Source organism: Sphaerodactylus townsendi, linkage group LG02 (genome assembly GCF_021028975.2).
Source record: "Sphaerodactylus townsendi isolate TG3544 linkage group LG02, MPM_Stown_v2.3, whole genome shotgun sequence".
Lineage (NCBI taxonomy): Eukaryota > Metazoa > Chordata > Lepidosauria > Squamata > Sphaerodactylidae > Sphaerodactylus > Sphaerodactylus townsendi.
This window is the reverse complement of record NC_059426.1, coordinates 170,743,048-170,766,698: the sequence shown is the minus strand read 5'-3', so window position 1 is coordinate 170,766,698 and position 23,651 is coordinate 170,743,048. Positions and strand designations below refer to the sequence as shown.

At 47.6% G+C, this 23,651-nt stretch overlaps 2 protein-coding genes across 2 annotated transcripts; one reads left to right on the top strand and one right to left on the bottom strand.

The window, feature by feature from the left end:
• Positions 1 to 479: 479 nt before the first annotated feature.
• LOC125426942 (hypoxia-inducible factor 1-alpha-like) lies at positions 480 to 3,154 on the bottom strand. Its single transcript, XM_048485825.1, has 4 exons — positions 2,993 to 3,154; positions 2,635 to 2,782; positions 1,014 to 1,234; positions 480 to 832 (listed from the first exon to the last, which is right to left on the bottom strand). The coding sequence occupies exons 1-4, from the start codon at positions 3,084 to 3,086 to the stop codon at positions 495 to 497; spliced, it is 801 nt and encodes a 266-aa protein (XP_048341782.1). The 5' UTR covers positions 3,087 to 3,154; the 3' UTR covers positions 480 to 494.
• Positions 3,155 to 7,573: 4,419 nt separating this feature from the next.
• LOC125426941 (hypoxia-inducible factor 1-alpha-like) lies at positions 7,574 to 19,996 on the top strand. Its single transcript, XM_048485824.1, has 5 exons — positions 7,574 to 7,732; positions 9,616 to 10,007; positions 10,764 to 10,875; positions 12,699 to 12,825; positions 18,012 to 19,996. The coding sequence occupies exons 1-5, from the start codon at positions 7,589 to 7,591 to the stop codon at positions 18,161 to 18,163; spliced, it is 927 nt and encodes a 308-aa protein (XP_048341781.1). The 5' UTR covers positions 7,574 to 7,588; the 3' UTR covers positions 18,164 to 19,996.
• The last annotated feature ends 3,655 nt before the right edge of the window (positions 19,997 to 23,651 follow it).

The following is a 23,651-nucleotide window of genomic DNA, read 5'->3' as shown; positions in this document are numbered from 1 at the left end:
TGGCAAGGCCGTACCTTTGCACCAAGATCAGAGGGACTTTTCTCAGTCCCTGCTCAAGATATGGTGCAACTATCGAAGGCTTTCACAGCAGGATTCAACTGGTTCTGGTGGGTTTTCCGGGCTGTGTGGCCGTGGTCTGGTAGATCTTGTTCCTAACGTTTCGCCTGCATCTGTGGCCGGCATCTTCAGAGGTGTGTCATAGAGAGAAACACGCTTCTCTCTGCGATACACCTCTGACGATGCCGGCCACAGATGCAGGCGAAACGTTAGGAACAAGATCTATCAGACCACAGCCACACAGCCCGGAAAACCCCCAACAACCATACAGGGCAACTGCTGGCCCATGACTCACTTTGCAGCCTGACCTACTCCGCAAGGCTGTTGTGGGGGTAAATGAGACCCTCCCCTCTTCCCTTTCTCTGCGACGCTTCCGGAAACAAGGGCAGGATACAAACTTGGTAAAGATTGTAACATTGCAAAATAAAATCTTTTATTCACAGGACGAACAACCGGTTTAGTCGGAGAGCACAGGATCGGGCGCCGGTTCTCCAGCGACTAACCTCGGGCGAGCTTTGGCTGGCGCTGCCGTCAGAAGGAGTGGCCGGATGCTCTTGCTTCTGGCGGATCGAGAAAGCCAGCTCCAGCGGCTCCATGCTGGGCTCCAGCCTGGACACCACTTCCCTATTCAGCGCTGGGTCCACATTGCTCCGCAGTGGCTTTGGAGCTTCTGAAGCGGGGAGTGGGGACAGGGCCAAATGTGTACTCTCACTGGACGAAGGGAGCATTACATCGTTATACAAAGGAACGTCATCAAGCTGGGGCTCATCAGAGTCTACGGAAATCAAAAGAAAACCATCGGCCGCGTTAAAGAAGAGTCGCACCGGGTCGCGAGACCCTCGGTTAAAGAAATAACCACACCCCCATCGGGTGCCGGTTATCTGCCGCGCCCGAACCACGTTACTTGACTTGGACTGACTTTACAAGCGGGTTCCTTGAACCAAACACACACCCACCATCAGTGCCGAAATCTAGCGAGATAATGGTGTCCCCCGCGGCAGGAGCCAGGTAGATTAGCGCGTCCGGCTCCTTCTTCAGTTTCTCAAAGAGGCTGTTGCTGTCTTCGAGAGTCTCCTTGCCCAGGAGTTTGGTCATCTTCATCTCGGGCGAGTCCACCGGTTTCAACATGCACTCCGTTTGCTGGAGCGAAAAGATTAGGTCCTTTTGGACGACGTCACTGCGGGGTGAAAGACCGAAGGGAAATATTAGGGGGCAGCTGGAGAGCTGGAACTGCCTATTTCATTAGACGGATCTGGTCTCAGCAACTTCTACTATATGGGAAAATTTCCCATGCTGCAGCAAACATCTGCCAGGAAAATTGCGATTGAAAACTCAGACCATTGAGTCTCTTGACACTTGGTTGTTGTGGGCTTTCCGGGGCTGTGTGGTCGTGGTCTGGTAGATTTTGTTCCTAACATTTCGCCCGCATCTGTGGCTGGCATCTTCAGAGGTGTATCACAGAGGGAAGAGAGAAGAACACACTTGTCTCTGTGATACACCTCTGAAGATGCCAGCCACAGATGCAGGCAAAACGTTAGGAACAAGATCTACCAGACCACAACCACACAGCCCGGAAAGCCAACAACCAGTTGAGTCCAGCCGTGAAATACCTCTTACATTTCTTTGTGTGGCCAGTAGAATGGGCTGCCTAGGGAGGCAGTATGCCCCCCTGCACGGGTGTTGAGTTCTGTCAACCTCCCTGGCATAACCAGACTATTGGGTGCAGAAATTGGTTTACTGAACAGGATCGACAGAATACAGGTGCCAGCAATCCTTTGCTGGAACTAAATTTCAGTACAGCATTTCAGAGATAATAGTCCTTCGCCTTTAAACCCTCCCCTCCGGATCCCAGAAGGGTGATGTAATTAGCAGCATTCTAAGTGAAGCAGAGTTTTTAAGGCCGCGTTGTAGATAAGGCAGGGGTCGCCCACCTAGGGGGTGAGAAAGCATTTTCTCTCCCAGAGCAAAAAGGAAAACAAGCCAAGGGTTTCCCACACTACCTTCTCCCGGCCCGCCCCAAAGTTCCATGGCCAGAGCAAGGGAAAAGCGGACATGTGAACAGGTTTTCACAGGGTTTTGACTACAGGCCGTCTTCAAGTATCAGACAATCTCTTGTTAGGGAATGCTCTGGGCTGATCCTGCATTAAAGAGTTGGAAGAGACCCCAAGGGCCATCAAGTCCAACCCCCTGCAATGCAGGAGCACACAATCAAAGCACAGGAAGTTGGCCCAGATGCCCTGCCTGGCCCCTTCCAACTCTATGGTTGGAACAGAATCTGTCACAGTTTCTGATGGATGGCTGTGTTGGTTTGCAGCACATCAGCAAGGCTTGAATCCAGTGGCATCTTAAAGATAGCATCTTAAAGACCAATAAGATTTCTGGGGGAGCGGGGAGGGAATTGAGTCCAGTGGCACCTTTAAGACCAGCCGGTGTACCAGAAAGGGAATACCAACAAATCCAAGCAAACAATTCAAGGTGAGGTCAGACTACCTCTATCTACTGGCATTATCAGAGCTTTTCAGGTGACCTTCGGAACCGGAGGAAATGCAAATCCTCCTAAATAATGGCGAACCTTACCTCAAGACGTAGTTCACGCACACAATGCACTGCGGCTGCGAATTCTTAGTGTTGTAGATAACCGTCGCCTGCGTCTCGACCCACACGTAGCCTCCTCGCTTAGCGAGCATTCGGTACTGCCCTGTGGTCACCTGCCCTTTGGCAAACACTGGAAGCAGAAACAGACTGGCGTCAGCGGTACAGCTAGACAAGGCCAGGGAACATTTCACAATGAAAACATGCACTGCGTCACGCACAATGCTTGCACTAACCAGGCAAATCGGCTGGCTGCAAGAAGCACGGAATGCACCGGTGCTACACACAGAGCGTCATGCAAAAAGACCAGCTTGTTTCGGGGTTTTTTTCCTTTCAAACTTACTGTCATGATGCGTTTTGGTCAAATGGTCAGAGTCCATGGCATGGTAGTATTCGTAGACGGAATGGCCGATCAGTTCCTCCGGATCGTACCCCATCAGCTCTGTAATTCTTGATGCAAAAGCAGAAAGAGGTTATTCAAGTATAGCCTTTTCTATTAGACTTCTTTTAGTGCATCTTTATCTCGCCCAACCTCCAAGGGAAATCAAGGCAAAGCACCTGGACTTCCCTTTTCTCCATCTTATTCCGGCAGGAACCAAATGAAATAGAGAACGACAGAGAATGGGCCTCTTGTCGGGGATGCTTTAGGCTGATCCTGCATTGAGCAGGGAGCTATACTACATAGCCCCTTTCAACTCTATGATTCTATGCTTAAAAGCTGTTGTAGAATCATAGAGTTGGAAGAGACCCCAAGGGCCACCAAGTCCAACCCCCTGCCATGCAGGAACACACAATCAAAGCACTCCTGACAAATGGCCATCCAGCCTCTCTTTAAAAACCTCCAAAGAAGGAGACTCCACTAAACTCTCAGGTAGTGAATTCCACTGTCGAACAGCCCATACTGCCAGGATGTTTTTTCCTGATGTTTAGGTGGAATCTCTTTTCCTTCACCTTGAACCCACTGCTCCGTGTCCTAGTCTCTGGAGCCGCAGAAAACAAGTTTGCTCCCTCACCAACATGGCATCCCTTCAAATATCTCGACATGGCTATCATGTCACCTCTTATCCTTCTCTTCATCAAACTAAACATCCCCAGCTCCTTAAGTCTCTCCCCGTAGGGTGTGGACCTTTTACCCTTTTGGTTTCCCTCCTCTGGACCCGTTCCAGCTTATCAATATCTTCCATGAATTGTGGTGCCCAGAACTGTACACAATATTCCAGGTAAGGTCTAACCAATGCAGAATAGAAAGGTACAAGTACATCCCTCGATCCAGACACTATACTCCTATTGATGCAGCCCAGAATGTTGTGCTGGTGACCTGGTTTAAAACCAGAGTCTTGCAAAATAATAGTAGTTACGTGATTCTATATTTTAAAAGGAAACTGCTGCCAATGCACGGAAAGGTGGCACGCAAAGACAGAGACACTGAAACACAAAGCCCCCTTCCGCATATGCAGAATGATGCGCTTTCAATCCACTTTCACAATTGTTTGCAAGTGGATTGTGCCATTCTGCACAGTAAGATACAGCTGCAAAGTGCACTGAAAGTGGATTGAAAGTGCATTATTCTGCTTGTGCGGAAGGGGCCATAGTGTCTTTAGACGTCACTTGTAAGCCAGCCTTTAGTCTTTCCGCCACTTGATGGCAGTGTTGTACAGGACAAAAACCAGAGAACAGGACCTAAGCTGCTGCTTCAAACAAGACGCCACTGTGGTCTACTCGGTTCTCCTTGTGATCTATTTCTGTCCCATACAAAACACGCTCCTGATGCAATATAATAATGTTTGCTTGATTATATCCACAAGCACCTAAAATGAGTAAACCCACATTTAAAAAAATAATTTCCTTTCACTTTATTAACATGGAAAGCATTTCCTTTCACTTTATTAACGTGGAAAGCATTTCGTTTAACTCGAAAGCTTGCTCAAACCCACATTACTGGCTCCATTTGTTTGACCAGGAGGAGAGGTCCGGGAAATAAAACGGCCAAATGTCAGCATGGATTGCACAAGGGCAGTAAACGCATAAAAAGGAGTTCTCAAAATGGGTCTCTGGATTGAGGAACGGGTGTGATTCCTGCCCAGATGCACTTGAAAGGTTTTCACCTGAAAGTGGATGCAATTCACAAGCATCCGGGGGGAAGATCCCTAGCAGCCATGAAACACAGTCCCATTGCCAAGAACAAGGGAACTTCAAACCATTAACAACTTCTTGATGCCATGATCTTCATTTGAACAGGAGGCTAGCCACTGATACAACACTTGGGACCCTTCCGCACATGCAGAATAATGCACTTTCAACCCACTTTCACAATTGTTTGCAAGTGGATTTTGCTGTTCCGCACAGCTGCAAAGTGCATTGGAAGTATGTTGAAGGTGCATTATTCTGCCTGCGCAGAAGGGGCCTTATGCATGTAAACTGACAGGTCTACGGGCACTTTCGCACATGCAGAATAATGCACTTTCAATCCACTTTGCAGCTGGATTTTACTATGCGAAATAGCAAAATCTATTTGCAGACAATTGTGAAAGTGGATTGAAAGTGCATGATTCTGCACGTGCGAAAGTGCTCTACATCTTTCCCCCTCAGCCAGAAGCCTGCTGAAACCGGGTTGCGGGGGGGGGGGGGGGGCTGAGTGTGCATTTTTACTTGCTCCGTTGTTTTAATAGCTGGTGTTCTTTTACAATAGTTTTACTTGTCCAAAAAAAATATTCCTTCGTGGAAGGATTTTCCCATCTTTGAAAAGGTCCTTTGCACTACTCATTCAGGTAATAAACTGTTTTTTTTTCAAGACACCCATTTATTTCTACAAACATAGTGGATGACTACTTAGATCATTCAATCTTTATTAAGAGTCACAGACCAGCGTAAGAGAACAAAGATGCTCGCAATTAAAAGGATACAACACATTAAAACTATAAATATACATATATCTGGAAGAATCCACCAGCAGGAGAAAACTGGGAACGCACAAAAGGCAGGGACGATAAAGGGGACGGGATAAGAGCATAAATATTAAAAGGAAACAAGACATAAGGAACAATAAAATTGGCAGATGAAAGACTATAACTATTAGATCACCGTTAGAAATGGATTGTTACTTAGACAGCTCATGAACAGAAGCCCTCAGGGGCCAATTAAGAGAAAAAGAGAACCAGCACAGTGTACTGGGTAAGGTGCCAGACGAAGATCTGGGAGACCCAGGGACATTTAGCTACAGAAACTTGCTGGGTGACCTTGGGCCAGTCACTTACTTTCACCCTCACCTGCATCAGAGGGTTGATGTGAAGATAAAACAGACAGGGGCACATCATAAGCCATATTAGGTCCCCAATGGAACGAAAAGCCGGACCGGAAGGAATGTAAGATGTAATCATAGACTTGGAAGGGGACATAGAGGCCATCTACCCCAATCCCCTGCAGACGGCAGGTGGGGCAGGCAGGTAGGAGGGAGGGAGGGAGGGATCGAGGGATCATAGAACTGGAAAGGGTCATAGGGACTATCTAGCCCAGGGGTAGGGAACCTGCGGCTCTCCAGATGTTCAGGAACTACAATTCCCATAAGCCCCTACCAGCATGGCCAATTGGCCATGCTGACAGAGGCTGATGGGAATTGTAGTTCCTGAACATCTGGAGAGCCGCAGGTTCCCTACCCCTGCCCCAGACTGATACGTTTTTCCCACTCGACCCGTTTACATTGGATGCCAGTGGGACGGAAAAATAGCAAACATTTTGATGCCTTACAGAATTTTGCCAACTGCCTACCCTGCCGTATCAATATAGCAATATAGATCTGCTAGATACTTCCAGGGTCTTCTGTAAGAGCAAGTCTCATACCCAATAGCATCTCAAAGACTAAATCCTTTGGGTCTTCAAGGTGCTGCTGGGCTCAGGTTCACTCTTCTATTGCAGACCAACATGGTTACACATCCAAACCCTTCAGAAATTTGCAACATGACTAAGGTTTTGTGCTGGTCGTATCCGAGCACTTTCTCACCAAAGTTTGACACCTTTGCCCAGTCCAAGAAACCTTCTTCTAATAGGAGGGGGTCCTTCTGCCTGAAGAAGAGTCTCTTTCCATTTACAGAAGGTTCTTGGAAATTATTGAACGTTTCATAATTTGCCAGGAGAAGCGATAAAGCATGCATTGGTACGTCTTCCCGATCTGGAGGCAAATTAAGCGTGTGGATTTAGTACAGCGGAACCTCGGTTATTGTCGCCTTCGGTTTTCGCCAGTTGCCTCCGGCTGTTTTTTGCCTTCGGTTTTCGCCTACGCTATTTGCGCAAATTTGCGCTTTTTGCGTAAATTTGCTACGCCATTTGCGTAGCGCATGCACAAAAGGCGTAGCCTCGGTTTTCGCTGGTTTCGGTTTTCGCCGAGCATTCCACTGTGCTTCTTCTTAACCTCGTTCTCATGGTAGGAAGTTCCAAAATTTGTGAACTTGAGAGGGCAGGGGACTCATGGCTGGCGTGAGTGAATGTAAACTAGCTATTGTTCCATCGTTCCATCATAAAATCACCGCCCGGAGCCCCTAGGGGATAGGGCGGTATAAAAATCCAAAGAAAGAAAGAATGAATAAATAAATAAATAAATAAATATTGTGGGTGTTCCGGGCTGTGTGGCCGTGGTCTGGCTGTTTTTAGCTCCTAACGTTTCACCCGCATCTGTGGCTGACATCTTCAGAGGCGCATCAACAGTAAGATGCGTTGCAACACATCTTACCATGACATGCCCCGAAGATGCCTGCTGCAGATGCGGGCAGAATGCTGGGAGCCAAAAACTGCCAGACCACGGCCACATCGCTCGGGAAACCCGCAACTGCCAGTCGATTCTGTCCGTAAAAGCTTTCGATGATACGTCGAGCGTAAACTATTTCTGTTGCACGAAATTTGCCTTCGTTATTCCGAGCGAGCACGCTCTACGTTGTACTAAAAAGAGATGGCGGGATTGTATTCACAGCCCAGCAGCCCCAACGATTACTGCTTCGACGTGGACAATGACATGGCCAACGAGTTCAAGCTGGAGCTGGTGGAGAAGCTTTTCGCCATCGACCCGGATTCGAAGAACCCCTTCTCTATCCAGGTGAGCACGCGAGCAAATTGGGTAGAACTGCTAAGCCTGCCTTTGTTCTGTTGCAGGTGGTTTATGAACTACCCCATGCACTTCCTGATACTACTAAAGCAGGTGTCAGAAGTCATCACTGTTTGGTACCAAGCCAGCCCTCTCTTTCAGTTCTGCGTAAGGTCAACAAATGCCACACTGCCTCTGGATGCAGATGCCACACTGTCTACATGCATTTTTATAGAGTTGGAAGGGGCCATGCAGGCCATCTAGCCCAACCCCTTGCTGATTGCAGGATCTAGCCCAACCCCCTGCTGATTGCAGGATCGAGCCCAACCCTCTGCTGAATGCAGGATCTAGCCCAACCCCCTGCTGAATGCAGGATCAGTGTTAAGCACCCCTGAGCGTTTATCCAGCCCCTGTTTGAAGACTACCAGTAAGGGGCTCACCGTCTCCATAGGCAACCAGTTCCTTTTGAACCAATGTAAACGTTTAAAAAATTATGCCTATTATTGTGAGTCCTGTTGCATTCCAGCAACAGGAACAGCTCCCTGCCCTCCAGTGACAGCCCTTCAGATAATTCAGGAGAGCCGGCGAGGTGTAGTCGTTAAGAGCAGGTGGACTCTAATCTGGAGAATTGGGTTTGATTCCCCACTCCTCCACCTGAGTGGCGGAGGCTTATCTGGTGAACCAGGTGTGGTTAAAAAATGGTGCAGGAGCGAGTAAATTTGACCCATTGGCTTCATGGAGCCCTGAATGTGGCTAGCGAATCTGCCAGAGCATTAGAGAATCAGTCAGGCTGTGGTTAGCCCATAGAAATAAGTGCTTTGAACAGCGTTTAATTCTCTGGATATGAAATGGGCATCTTTAATATGCCTAGAGAGCTTACAAAGCAGGTATAGGAGTCCTTGAAACGAGAACCTTTCTACTATCTCTCACTTTTTGGCGCATTGTCCCCCTGGATGTGAAACTGCACAGAGCCTGCTAGAATCAGGGAGTTGGAAGAGACCAGAAGGGCCATCAAGTCAAACCCCCTGCCATGCAGGAGCACACAAGCCAAGCACTCCACCACCCTCTGAGGCAGTGTGTTCTACAGTCTAACAGCCCTTATCATCAGGAAGTTCTTCCTAATAATAACAGTGGTGCACACCACATGATTCATAAGTTTTGTCTCTAGTTGCTGGTTAGAATGTGCATTTGCAAAATAGTTGATTACTTTTGTGTATGTGATAATTGAACAATTGTTAAACTTTATATAAATTGAATAATAAATATGATTTTGTGCTGCCTGGGCGGTACAATGTGGGTGCATTTAGTTCATTTGGAGATAAAACCCTCGTTTGTTGTATTGGTTCCTGTTTGGGTTCAGGGGATATTCTTTATTGGGTCTGTGCTTCCATTTGAACCCCAATATATGTATTCTTAGGTGTGTTATGTAAAATGTCATTAAATTTTTCCCCACTATTTGCATATGTTGCTTTGGTAAATACCAGCCCAGATTTTCAAACCCTGGGCAGCTACTGCCGCTTGCCTTCTGTACTCCCTTCAGTGGGGCTTCCTAAGTAAGTTTCTTGGAAAAGATGGTAGCTTTGCACTTATAAAGCAATATTAGTTGCCTTATAAGTGCAAATCTTACAAGAACAGCAGCTGTGGCTCAGTGGTAGAGCCTCTGCTTTGCATGCAGAAGGTCCCAGGTTCCATTCCCAGCATCTCTAAATAAAAGGACAGGGCAGTAAGTAAATGTGAAATACTTTAACTGGAGATGCTGGAGAACAGCTGCAGTCAGAGCAGACAATACTGACCTTGATTGATTGATGGTCTGATTCAGTGTAAGGCAGCTTCAGAGGACCATCACTGCAACTGTGACTTCTGGGCCCGTAACCCGTCCTTGTTTTGCCTTTCAGGAAACAGATTTAGACTTGGAAATGTTAGCACCCTACATCCCAATGGACGACGACTTCCAGCTACGTTCCTTTGACCAGCTTTCTCCACTGGAGAGCAGTTCGGCAAACCCTCCTTCCAACGTTGCCAACCCTGTCCTATTTAAGACTCCTGTGTTGCCATCTGCTGCCACAGACGAGATAAAGCCTGCACCCACCAAACATCTGGACGACTCAAAGACTCTTGTTCCTCCAGTTCCAGTCACTGTAGAAAAGATCAGCCCCCCAGCCTCACCGTACGGCAAAAGTCCAAGCCGAACAGCGTCACCAGTCAGGACGGGGAAAGGCATGGTAGAGCAGAAAGGGAAATCAAGTCCGGGAACCCCAAACTTATTAACAGTCACGTTGGGTAAAAGGTAGATTTAAACATTTTCTTCTTTTTAATTTTAAAAACATGTCAAAATTATGCATGGAAGGGAGGAGTTAATTATTGTGTGTGTGTGTTTAAAAATCTCGTTAAGAACTAACTCTGTTCAGCAAGGAACTGTGACTTTTTTTTTACTGGTATTGTAGATCTGCTAACGTACATTTGTGTATCATATTATATGCACGTATGGATATATTATCACTCTTGATTTCAGTTGTCCCCAGTTTACAGATGGGGAATGAAAACTAATGAATTGAGTGTCACTTTCCCAAAATTCCACCAAAGTGCAGTGTAAACAAGTCTTGGGGGCCAGGAATTCTAGATTCAGATTTTATTCTCTTAATGTCTGGTTTCCCAGCTTGCTAGGGGTAAAGTGTAGACACCTGGGTAGGGCAGTGGCAAACCACCCTGTAAACACAGTCTGCCTAGTAAACCCAATAAACCACATTTGTGTAATGGTATAACCATCCAGCTCAAACCAAAGCGATACCCTCCTCACTCCTCCTGCAACTAAAAGAATATAGGCTCACCTGGATCAATAGTGACTTTCTCCTGCCGAGAGGAATGTCCATCAACCACTTCAGTACTACGTTGGGTTAAGCAAGAACCTTCAATTCCAGAAAGCAGGACAGTTGGATCCACATTACCAAAATAGTGATCTCATGGCTGGGATTTGTGTGTGGTTGCTTTTGGTTGACATCTTGAGGGGAGCAGAACTGAACAGTGTGAATCTTGTCTTCCTCAGTAAATCAACCGCCACAAATGAAGACCTCCATCCAAAGATCATAGCTCTGCATAACATCCAGAGGAAAAGGAAGATGGAGCAGGACAGTTTGCTTTTCCAAGCAGTGGGGATTGTAAGTCGTCAAACATTCTTTTGTTATTGTTGCCGTTAAAACAATAAAGGTGTAAAATCTCGCTCTTTGCTTTAGCTTTCTGATAAGGGCCACATTTAGTCACTATAGGGTGGGAGTTAAGAGCGGGGAATTCTGATCTGGAGAACTGGGTTTAATTCCTCACTTTTCCGCATGACACCTGCTGGGTGAGCATGGGCCAGTCACAGTTCTCTCAGAACTCTCTCAGCCCACGTGGAGGCAGTGGCAAACCATCTCCGAGGCCCCTTCCGCACGAGCAAAATAATGCACATTCAATCCACTTGCACAATTGTTTGAAAATGGATTTTGCCATTCTGCAGTGTAAAATCCAGCTTCGAAGTACATCGGAAGTGGATTGAAAGTACATTATTCTGCATGTACGGAAGGGGCCTGAAAGTATCTTGCCTTGAACACCCCATAAGTCAGCTGTAAGTTGATGGCACACACACACATTAAGTACAAACATAAATCTATTTTGGGCACAGTGTACCATAACATTTTGCTGAGCCAGCGTGGTGAAGTGGTTAACAGCAGGTGGACTCTAATCTGTAAGCCACCTTGAGTCTCCTTACAGGAGAGAAAGGGAGGAAGGTATAAATCCAAACTCCTCTTCTTCAATGAAATGAAAAGGAGCTGTGTATCAGTAGCCTGTGCACTCCAACACACACCAGCTGGGTGACCTTGGGCTAGTCACAGTTCTTCTGAGCTCTCTCACCCCCACCTACCTCACAGGGTGTTTGTTGTGGGGGTGGGGAGGGAAAGGAGATTGTGAGTCCCTTTGAGTCTCCTACAGGAGAGAAAGGGGGGATATAAACCCAACTCTTCTTCTTCTGCATCTGTGGCCGGATGCAGGCAAAACGTTAGGAGCTAAAACTACCAGACCATGGCCATGCAAACCGGAAAACCCACAACAACCTGTTGATTCCAAGCCTTCGACAATACATTAGGTTGCATATTGGTGTGCAATTCGTTTTTTATTTATTTATTTGTTTGTTTCTTTGTATTTATAACCCGCCCTCCCCCAAAGGGCTCAGGGCGGCGTACAGCGAGGACCAACAGTAAAACATCAATATAAAATAATTCAATAAAAGGTCCATATTGGATAAAACACATAAAACAGATGGCAACAAACCCACCCACCCCTCCCACTAAGAGGCCGAGGCAATAGATGGTATATTTACAATGTATTGTCGAAGGCTTTCACGGCCGGATTCAACTGATTCTGGTGGGTTTTCCGGGCTGGGTGGCCATGGTCTGGTGGATCTTGTTCCTAACGTTTTGCCTGCATATGTGGCTGGCATCTTCGAAACAGACTTCCCTCTGTGATACACCTCTGAAGATACCAGCCGCAGATGCAGGCGAAACATTAGGAACAAGATCCACCGGACCATGGCCACACAGCCTGGAAAACCCACCAGAACCGGTATATTTACAGTCTCCCCTGATGGCCAGATGGAAAAGCTTGGGCGAACAGGATTGTTTTACAGGCCCTGCGGAATTCCTGCAAGTCCCGCAGGGCTCGAACTTCTCTCGGAAGCCTGTTCCACCAAATGGGGTCCAGGCCTGTAAATGATTGCATCGGTGACCACATTGGGTTAAAAATCCACAGCGAGGCAGCAACGGAGTTTTCATAGTAGCGATTTCCAGATGGGTCATGCCTGCTTCCACAGTTTACAGTCACACTCCCCATACAGACTCACTTTAAAAGAACTGACCGTCAACAGTTGCTTAACTTTAACTCAACAGCAATAACTATCTGTAACAAACTTTTCTACGTGTGTCTCTTTTCGTGTGTGCTTTTTAAGGGTGCTTTGCTGGCGCAGTCGAACGGCCCCGGAGCGAACGTGTCTCTGGCTTGGAAGCGTCTAAAAGGGTGCCGGTCGCACGGACAGAAAGGCGTGGCAGAGAAGACTGTGATTTTGCTGCCGTCTGGTTAGTATCTGTGTGTTGGCGCTGGTGTAGTGAACAGTAGCATTCCACCGGTGTTTCTAAGGCCCCTTCTGCACATGCAAAATAATGCACTTTCAATCTGCTTTCAGTGCACTTTGAAGCTGGACTTTGCTGTGCGGAATTGCAAAATCCACTCGCAAACAGTTGTGAAAGTGGATTGAATGTGCATTATTCAGGGTGTGCAGGAGGGGCCTCAGACGAGGCAGTTGAGGATTTCTTCCTTTTGCCCTGTCTGTGGAATCGTCACCCCTGGTTGCCCCCAAACAGGGAAATCTGCGCATCTGAAGCTTCCGTGAATCTTGCAGTCATAGTCCCTGTCTGCAGAAGATGTGGCAGGGAGAACGTTCACATGGTCCATAAAATGGATCAGTGGCTCGCATGTTCCCCGTACAAAGTAGGGGGAATTTTTTAAGCATCCAGAAGGCGGCAGGCGGCTGGAGCAAACCATTGTGGCTTGGGGGAGGGCCAGCTACTCAGGGACCTTGGTTTTTGTTGGACACACAAAATCTGTGTTTGGCCTTGAAAAGGTAAGGTACTTCCTCTCGGGGCTTGTAAGTAGAAGTGTAAGGCAGAGTGTAAGGTTAGGCCAGTGATGGCGAACCTATGGCACGGGTGCCAGAGGTGGCACTCGGAGCCCTCTCTGTGGGCACGTGCACACAGAGTTCGTCATGTGGGGGGTGGAAAATCATCCCCCTCACACACACACATCTAGGCTGGCCTGGGCCACTGAGCACGACGTGCACGCACCGCGGTGAGCAGGGAGGACTCGGCTGGCGGGCCTGGTGCCTGTGCTCTGGGTGGCTGCTGCCTGGGTGGGGGTGGGGGGGCGCAGAGGAGGCAGGGATGCTAGAGAGGCACAGAGTGGTGCGTTGGGACTTGCTGGAGGCTAGAGCAGGCTGGCCCCTGCTCAAGCAGGTGGGGCGGAGGAAGAGGGAGCCAATCAGTTTTTTTCTAAACTAAAACCTCAGTATTCAGGTTAAACTGCCGGGTTGGCACTTTGCAATAAATAAGTGGGGTTTGGGTTGCAATTTGGGCACTCGGTCTCGAAAAGGCTCGCCATCACTGGGTTAGGCTTTTGGGAAGACTTTTGGGAAGACTTGCTTAGGATTGCTCCAGACATCTAAGTGCCATCCCTGATCTGCTTAGCTACTAATTGGGAGGGCTGTATTTGCTTTGTGTGCAAGGAGGGGGCGTGGCTCATTAGAAAAGCCCCCACTTAGAGTGCAGAAGGCCCTGGGTTCAATACCCGGCATCTTCAGTTGGAAAGTCCAGGCAGCAGGTGCTGCGAAAAAGCTCAGCCCCAGACCCTGGGGAGCTGCTGCCAGTCTGAGTAGGCGGTGTTGGCTTTGGTGGACCGAGGTCTGATTCAGTAGGAAGCAGCTCCTTGTATGTTCCTGGGAGAGGGGGTGGGGTGGGGAGGAAAATTAAAATGCCACCAATTGCAACACAAGTGATCTGCCTAGAAAATCTGGATTTTGCAACCTTTATTACACTTGCATAATTTATTGTCGAAGGCTTTCACGGCCGGAATCACTGGGGCGCTGTGTGGTTTCCGGGCTGTATGGCCGTGTTCTAGCAGCATTCTCTCCTGACGTTTCGCCTGCATCTGTGGCTGGCATCTTCGGAGGATCTGAAGTATTTTCTCCTGACATTTCACCTGCATCTGTGGCTGGCATCCCGGAAACCACACAGTACCCCATGCATAATTTCTTTCTTCTGCATCATTTGGTTTGTTTATGGGTGGGGACACTGGGGAAGCAGGCACCACGAGAGCCAGCGTGGTGTAGTGGTTAAGAGCAGCTGGATTCTAATCTGGAGAACCAGGTTTCATTCCTCCCCCTGAGTTCTCCAGGTGGCTTATCCGGTGAACCGGATGTGTTTCCGCACTCCTACATTCCTGCTGGTAGTCACAGTTCTCTCTTAACTCCCTCAGCCCCACCTACCTCACAAGATGTATGTTGTGGGGAGAGGAAGGGAAAGGAGCTTGTGGGCCACCTTTGAGTCTCCCTTCCCCCCTCACAACATGCATCCAAAATCTTCTTCAAAGCCCCACCTTCCACCTGATGTCAGTCTTATTCTTCCTCCCCTTCTGGGATTTCACTTGGCAGACAGTGTAAGTCCATAAGAGCTGGAAACCTTGCTTTGATAAATAAACAGGAAGTGGATCTGCTCTTCCTCCACCCAACCCCACGTTGCCTCTTCCCCGCTCGCCACAGAATCACATTTCACAGTGCTTATGCAGTGTGGTGCAGTGGTTAAGAGCAGTGGACACTAATCTGGAGAACCAGATTTGAGATCCTCCACATGAGCACCAGAGTCTAGTGAACTGGGTTTGTTTTCGGCTCCTCCACATGAAGCCTGCTGGGTGACCTTGGGCTAGTCACAGTTCTCTCCAAACACTCTCAGCTTCACCTACCTCACAAGGGGTCTGTTGTGGGCAGGGGCGTAACGAGGCAGCCTTGGGCAAACTGTAGCCCTGGGCAAAGCCTGAGCTGGATGCCCCCCCCCCCCCATGGGCAGCCACTCCACCACAACCAATTTTTTTGCACCAGGAGGTACATTTTTAGACATATCAGCACCACAATTTCAGCATATCATCGGGAGACTGTCCTTATGTTACCCTCCAAGTTTGGTGAGGTTTGGTTCAGGGAGTCCAAAGTTATGGACTCCCAAAGGGGGTGCCCCATCCCCCATTGTTTTCAATGGAAGCTAATAGGAGATGGGTGCTACAGTTTGAGGGTCCATAACTTTGGGGCCCCTGAACCAAACTGCACCAAACCTGGGGGGTATAATCAGGGCAGTCTCCTGATGAGACCCTGAAAGTTTTGAGACTGTGCCTTCAGAAATCCCCCCCCCCAGCCTGCAACCCCATGGACAGCAATACAGAAAACTCAATGCAGAACAAAGATTCTTGGGCAAATTTCTGGGATGCTCCTGTAGGGGGCGCATTTTTGGATGTATAGGCACCAACATTTCAGGGTATCATCTGGAAACTGTCCTTATGGTACCTCCAAAGTTTGGTGCAGTTTGGTTTAAGGGGTCCAAAGTTATGGACCCTCAAAGGGGGTGCCCCATCCCCCATTCTTTGCTAAGGAGATGGGGGCTACCCTTTGAGGGTCCATAACTTTGAACCCCCTGAACCAAACTGCACCAAACTTGGGGGGTGCCATCATCTCCAGATGATACCCTGAAATTTTGGTGCCGATACATCCAAAAATGCACCCCCTGCAGGAACATCCTAGAAATTTGCCCAAGAATCTTTGTTCTGCATTGAGTTTTCTGCATTGCTGTCAATGGGGGTTGCAGGCTGGGGGGGGGGGGGCATTACTGACGGCACAGTCTCAAAACTTTCAGGGTCTCATCAGGAGATTGCCCTAATGATACCCCCCAAGTTTGGTGCAGTTTGGTTCAGGGGGGCCAAAGTTATGGACCCTCAAAACTGTAGCCCCCATCTCCTATTAGCTCCCATTGGAAACAATGGGGGATGGGGCACCCCCCTTTGGGAGTCCATAACTTTGGACTCCCTGAACCAAACCGCACCAAACTTGGAGGGTAGCATAAGGACAGTCTCCTGATGATACGCTAAAATTTTGGTGCCGCTAGACTAAACCCTGCGCCCCCTGCAGGCCAAAAATGGAAAACCACTAAAATACCCAAAAACGAGCCCAGCATTTTGATGCCCCCCCACAAGGTGATGCCCTGGGCAGCTGCCCACCTTGCCCAGTGGGCATTACGCCAGTGGTTGTGGGGAGAGGAAGGGATGGAGTTTATGAGCCTTGTATTGTCAAAGGCTTTCACGGCCAGAATCTAGGATGTTGTGGGTTTCCCAGGTTGTTGTGGCTGTGTTCCAGGCCCATTCCGCACACACAGAATAATGCACATTCAGTCCACTATCACAGTTGCAAGTGGATTTTGCTATCCCGCACAGGAAAATCCAACTTCAAAGTGCATCGAAAGTGGATTGAAAATGCATTTTCTTCATGTGCGGAAGGGGCCCCAGTAGTATTTTCTCCTGACGTTTCGCCTGCATCTGTGGCTGGCACCTTCACTGCCACAAGATCCTCAGAAGATGCCAACCACAGATGCAGGTGGAACATCAGGAGAAAATACTACTGGAATTCGACCATGCAACCCAGAAAACCCACAACTTCCTAGTTTGTAAGCCTCTCTGAGACTTCCTATGGTATGTATGTATGTATGTATGTATGTATGTATGTATGTATGTATGTATGTATGTATGTATGTATGTATTAATTATATTTATATTTATATTTATATACCGCCCTCCCCCGAAGGGCTCAGGGCGGTGAACAATACACATAAGTAGAGCACAATAAAATCCAAAAACTAAAATCGATTAAATATTAATTAATTTGGCTCTATACAAAAACAACCCCCCATTAAAACGCAGCACACTAATCAGCATAACAGATGGTGCCTACTAACAAATCCCCTAAAAGAAAGAAAAGAAGGAGGGGACAGCAGGGTCCACTGATATTATAAAAGAGAGGGGGGGGCGCCAATCAGCGGCCAACCTCCCCAAAGGCCTGGTGTAACAGCTCAATCTTACAGGCCCTGCGGAACTCACTGAGATCCCGCAGGGCCCTGACCGCTGGAGGGAGAGCGTTCCACCAGGCTGGGGCCAGGGCTGTAAAGGCCCTGGCCCGGGTGGAGGCCGGCCGTATCATTGAGGAGCCAGGGATCACCAGTAGACTGGCCTCTGCCGAACGCAGAGACCGATTGGGGACATATGGGGGAGGAAGAAGAAGAAGAGGAGGAGGAGGAGTTTGGATTTATATCCCCCCTTTCTCTCCTGCAGGAGACTCAAAGGGGCTTACAATCTCCTTGCCCTTCCCCCCTCACAACAAACACCCTGTGAGGTAGGTGGGGCTGAGAGAGCTCCGAGAAGCTGTGACTAGCCCAAGGTCACCCAGCTGGCATGTGTGGGAGTGTGCAGGCTAATCTGAATTCCTCAGATAAGCCTCCACACATCAGGCGGCAGAGCTGGGAATCATTCCCAGTTCCTCCAGATTAGATACACAAGCTCTTAACCTCCTACGCCACTGCTGCTCCCCAGTGGTAGAGAAAAGTGGTAGAGAAAAGTGAGGCAGATTGGGTGCTTTTCTCCCCCTCGCAAGAGTGACATCCACATTTTTTTCCCCTCCCAGATATAGCCAGCAAGCTTCTAGGGCCGTCAATGGACGAGAAGGGGCTCCCGCAGCTAACCAGCTACGACTGTGAAGTGAACGCTCCGATCCAAGGCAACCGAAACCTGCTACAGGGCGAAGACCTCCTGAAAGCGCTAGATCAAGTCAACTGAGCCCCCCTCCCCGGCCCCCCGCACCGTTATCGTTCCGTTTTATTGGACGCTGGTGACTCACCACCTAAAAAAAAAGCTGTCTATTTATATTTTCTATATCTGATTTTAGAAGCCTGGCTACAAAATACTGCACTAATTCAGTTAGTTCGGTTAGGATCCCGTTTCCACTTTGGAGTCTTTCTTCTTTTATCTTCCCAAAATGTATCCTTTACCTAAAAGAGCAGTTAACTCCTCAAACTGCGTTTTCGTAATCAAACCTTTGGTACCGAAGCGTGGGGAAATTCGGGACAGTTTTTAGAACACGCGTGCAATTTTGCCGCTTTTTACGTAGGCACCTTTTTAATTATTATTTATTTTTTTATTTTTTTGGACCGGGAGTTTGTTACCGAGAAGATATTCCACTGGTGAAACAGGCACAGCTTTTTTTAACCCGTGGGTCTGTAGGCAAGTTGAAAAAAACGACTTGCAATTTGTAGCTCTACGCTGTCTGGATAAATTTTTACTTCTTTTACTTTTTTTAAAGAAGGAGAAAAAAAAATATGACTAAACATTGCTTTGCTGCAGTGCATTTGTAGCCACAATCGCACAATATATTTTCTTAAGAAAAAAAAATTAAAAAATATAAAATACCAGCGAGTTCCTCACGCGATATATTCTGCGTTTGTAAAGCTAGTTTTTCAAGGCGAACAATCTTCTGATTTTTTCTCTCTCTTCCTTTCTGTTCCTTCCCGTTGAGTTTATTGCTTGTCGCGATTTTTGTAGTGATGCTACCGTTTCAGTAACGTCGTGCTATAAAAGAGTTCTTAAATGCCGTGTTTGATGTCCAAGTGTGGCTGGACAAAAAAAAAATACAAGGAAAGGCTTCGTCTTGAGGAGCTAGCGGCGTTTGGGGATTTTTTAGTTCATCCTTCAAAAATAAAAGATGCCTCAAAGCGTTTATATGTGGTGTGAAGAAAGAAATTATAATGCCAGAATTCGGACTCGTCTATTGAAATCAATTGTCAAGAGATGAATGTAAGGACTTTTTACACAAGGCATTAAATAATTGTCACTGGGGAAGGGTTAGGCATGCTCATGGCTGTGGCAGTTGGCCACAGTGGCAAATAAATGCCTCCGTTTTCAGAGGCAGTGCCCTTCCACATAAGCTGAGTCCCTGGGGACGGAATAACAAGGGAAGGATTTCCCTTCATATCCTGGTGTCAGGGTTTTTTGAAGCATCAGGCCAGCCATCTTGGAAAAGAAGATGCTGGATTGGATGATCCACCAGGGCTCTTCCTGTTTATCTGGGTATGTTCCCCTTTCAACAAAAGACAAGTGTCTTCAAAATTGTTACTGAAATAGCCTCTTTGCCAGTGCAAAGAGAGAGAGAGAGAAATAATCCCCTCCCCCCTGCTTATAGCTGTGAAAGTTCATGCTGAAAACTGTGTATCTGATAACTGAATCTTGAATGTTTCCAGTTAAACATTGTCTGGTAGAGGTGATATTTGAAGCCAATTGTAAAACATCCCTTTCCTTGCTAGAAGAGTTGCCTCATGCAACATTGAGTTACTCCGTGATATATGATGTTTTGGGTTTTATGCACCTTGTCGCTATTAATATCTGTATATTTTTTTTTGTTAACCATAGATTTCCGTAGTGCTGAATATATTTTAGGAACCTTTTTTAAAAAAAAAAAATTAGGGAATATGACACAAAACATTTTGATTTCCTTCGTTGTGCTGGACAATATTCCCTCCCTGCCCCGTTCTTTCTCATTCTTTTTTTGTGGTTGGATCTAACACTAACTGTATTGTTTTATTACATAAATAAACTATACGTGGACCAGGCCTGCAACACAGTGTTATATCTGCAAATGATTGTGTGCTTCCAGGTGTTTCCAGATTGTCACATTGATCCTCTGGTAACTTGTAGAGTTGTTGAAAAGTTGTGCTGGGCTGAGATATGGGGTTGGCTCTCATTCATGCCTTATGAGGAAAGAAGAAGAAGAGTTTGGATTTATATCCCCCCTTTCTCTCCTGTAAGAGACTCAAAGGGGCTTACAAACTCCTTGCCCTTCCCCCCTCACAACAAACACCCTGTGAGGTAGGTGGGGCTGAGAGAGCTCCGAAGAGCTGTGACTAGCCCAAGGTCACCCAGCTGGCGTGTGTGGGAGTGCACAGGCTAATCTGAATTCCCCAGATCAGCCTCCACAGCTCAAGCGGCAGAGCGGGGAATCAAACCGGGTTCCTCCAGATTAGAATGCCCCTACTCTTAACCGCTACGCCACTGCTGCTCCTGAGGGAGCTGGGTATGTTTAGTCTGTAGAAGAGAAGATTAAGGGGCGATGTGATAGCGATGTTTTAATATTTGAAGGGATGTCATGTTGGTGGGGGACCTAGCTTGTTTTCTGCTGCTTCAGAGACTAGGACCAAGAGTCATGGGTTCAAGGTGAAGGAAAAGAGATTCCGCCTAAACATTAGGAAGACATTCCTAATGGTAAGTGGAAAATACCGGAGTCGTCTTTGGAGGTTTTTGAACAGCGGCTGGATAGCCATCTGGCAAGGGTGCTTTGATTGTGTCTTCACATCCACGCTACAAGGGTCAGTGCTATCAGTCACAGACCAGGAAAGGGATTTGGGCGTCTTAGTTGTTGGTTCCATGGGAATGTCAACTCAATGCGTGGCAGCTGTGAAAAAGGCAAACTCTATGCTGGGGATCATTAGGAAAGGAATTGAGAATAAAACTGCAAAGATTGTCATGCCCTTATATAAAGCAGTGGTGCGACCGCACTTGGAGTCCTGTGTTCAGTTCTGGTCGCCACATCTTAAAAAGGATATTGAAGAGATAGAAAAAGTGCAGAGAAGGGCAACAAGGATGATTGAGGGACTGGAGCATCTTCCCTATGAGGAGAGGCTGCAGCGTTTGGGACTCTTTAGTTGGGAGAGAAGACGTCTGAGGGGGGATATGATTGAAGTCTATCAAATTATGCATGGGATAGAGAATGTTGACAGAGAAATTTTTCTCTCTTTCTCACAATACTGGAACCAGGGGTCATTCATTGAAAATGCTGAGGGGAAGAATTAGGACTAATAAAAGGAAACACTTCTTCACGCAACGTGTGATTGGTGTTTGGAATATGCTGCCACAGGAGGTGGTGATGGCCACTAACCTGGATAGCTTTAAAAGGGGCTTGGACAGATTTATGGAGGAGAAGTCGATTTATGGCTGCCAATCTTGATCATCCTTGATCTGAGATTGCAAATGCCTTAACAGGCCAGGTGCTTGGGAGCAACAGCCGCAGAAGGCCATTGCTTTCGCATCCTACATGTGAGCTCCCAAAGGCACCTGGTGGGCCACTGCGAGTAGCAGAGAGCTGGACTAGATGGACTCTGGTCTGATCCAGCTGGCTTGTTCTTATGTTCTTATGTTCCTGTATGGCGGGGGGTTAGACTAGATAGCCCTGGTGGTCTCCTCCCATTCTATGATTCTACTGTCATAATGTAATATTATATCTGATCTGATCAGATTATACCACTGTGTGTGTGGACCAGAGAGCGAACTTTCTTACACGCATTTCTCAAGTGAGAATACACTTCTGGCATCTGATGAGGAAGGCAACCGAGTCCAGGAAAGCTGCGTTCACAGCAAAGTTACTAGTCCTTAAGGTGACAGAAGATTCACCTTTGTTTCGAGCCCACTTGAGTAAGCTGCTAGTCTGAGCCGACAACACTGATCTTGATGGACTGATGACCTGATACTGCATGAGGTGTTTTATGTACCATCAGACACCAAGCTAAGGACGTACAATCTCTAGGGCAGGGGTGGCCAACCTATGGCACTCCAGATGTTCATGGACTACAATTCCCATCAGCCCCTGCCAGCATGGGAATTGTAGTCCATGAACATCTGGAGTGCCATAGGTTGGCCACCCCTGCTCTAGAGGGTACCGATACCAGGAGGTTCTGAAGACACCTGCTGCAGATTATAACACCACTCTTGGTTCTCCGAGAATTAGCATTCGTGAAATCCATACAGTGCGACGTCACAGGCAGTTCTCAAAGAAACTGCGTGATTTAGCACAGCATGGTTTGTAGCTCCTGATCAGAGAGCTGGCATGGTGCATTGGTTAAGAAGAAGAAGAGGAGAGTTTGGATTTATATCCCCCCTTTCTCTCCTGCAGGAGACTCAAAGGGGCTTACAATCTCCTTGCCCTTCCCCCCTCACAACAAACACCCTGTGAGGTAGGTGGGGCTGAGAAAGCTCCAAGAAGCTGTGACTAGCCCAAGGTCACCCAGCTGGCGTGTGTGGGAGTGCACAGGCTAATCTGAATTCCCCAGATAAGCCTCCACAGCTCAGGCGGCAGAGCTGGGAATCAAACCTGGTTTCTCCAGATTAGTTACACGAACTCTTAACCTCCTACGCCACTGCTGCTCCTGAGGGGCAGATATTATTTGGTGAACCAGATTGTTTCCCCCACTCCTACATTCCTGCTGGGTGACCTTGGGCTAGTCACAGTTCTTTGGAACTCTCTCAGCCCCACCTACCTCACAAGGTGTCTGTTGTGGGGAGATGAAGGGAGAGCAGCTTGGAAGCCACCTTGAGTCTCCTTACAGGAAAGAAAGGTGGGGTATAAATCCAAACTTTTCTTCATCGGTTATTCAGTATACTGGTCGCTACACTATATATGCCATGTGATAATGAGAGAAGCTCTCTTGGTCCTGAGTTTGATTGGTGCTAGGCATGAAGTATCACATGGTGATCTACCAAACTTCCCAGAGGTCTGCTTCTTTCTCTCTACGTTTCTAATGTGCCAGTCTGATTGATGTGATGTGTCCTGAAAGCACATGGATATTTTGAAACATTATAGTCTATGCTGGTTGGGCGCAGATGCCGTCTTCCTCTCTACCCCATTCTCCTTGAGCAGCCGTGGCGTAGGAGGTTAAGAGCTCGTGTATCTAATCTGGAGGAACCGGGTTTGATTCCCAGCTCTGCCGCCTGAGCTGTGGAGGCTTATCTGGGGAATTCAGATTAGCTTGTGCACTCCCACACACGCCAGCTGGGTGACCTTGGGCTAGTCACAGCTTCTCGGAGCTCTCTCAGCCCCACCTACCTCACAGGGTGTTTGTTGTGAGGGGGGAAGGGCAAGGAGATTGTAAGCCCCTTTGAGTCTCCTGCAGGAGAGAAAGGGGGGATATAAATCCAAACTCTTCTTCTTCTTGTATGTCTCTCTTATTCGGCCACCTGTATAGCTTCTGCAGCATCCAAAAAAATAGCACAGTGATCTGCAGTTGCATTGTATGTGCTCATTTTCAGGTTCAGTCTCTTTAAAGATAGGATTTCTCATCATTCCCAACAACTCAACCCGGTTTTAGTCTCGTACACTGAGAAACCTCCTGTTCTACCCATCTCAACGCAGTAGCACAAAAAGTATCCTCTGAAAAAGCAAAATACTTTTCTCTCTCTTCTGCGTGCCCCTTAACTCTACTTTCACCTGAAATGGATTTTTTAC

Coding starts and splice junctions, on each gene's coding strand:
- LOC125426942 (XM_048485825.1), bottom strand. CDS start 3,086: ATGGGGTACGATCCGGAGGAACTGATCGGCCATTCCGTCTACGAATAC. Junction 2,783..2,992: donor GACCAAAACGCATCATGACA/GTAAGTTTGAAA, acceptor TTCTGCTTCCAG/TGTTTGCCAAAGGGCAGGTG. Junction 1,235..2,634: donor TGCGTGAACTACGTCTTGAG/GTAAGGTTCGCC, acceptor TTCACCCCGCAG/TGACGTCGTCCAAAAGGACC.
- LOC125426941 (XM_048485824.1), top strand. CDS start 7,589: ATGGCGGGATTGTATTCACAGCCCAGCAGCCCCAACGATTACTGCTTC. Junction 10,008..10,763: donor ACAGTCACGTTGGGTAAAAG/GTAGATTTAAAC, acceptor TGTCTTCCTCAG/TAAATCAACCGCCACAAATG. Junction 10,876..12,698: donor TTTTCCAAGCAGTGGGGATT/GTAAGTCGTCAA, acceptor GTGCTTTTTAAG/GGTGCTTTGCTGGCGCAGTC.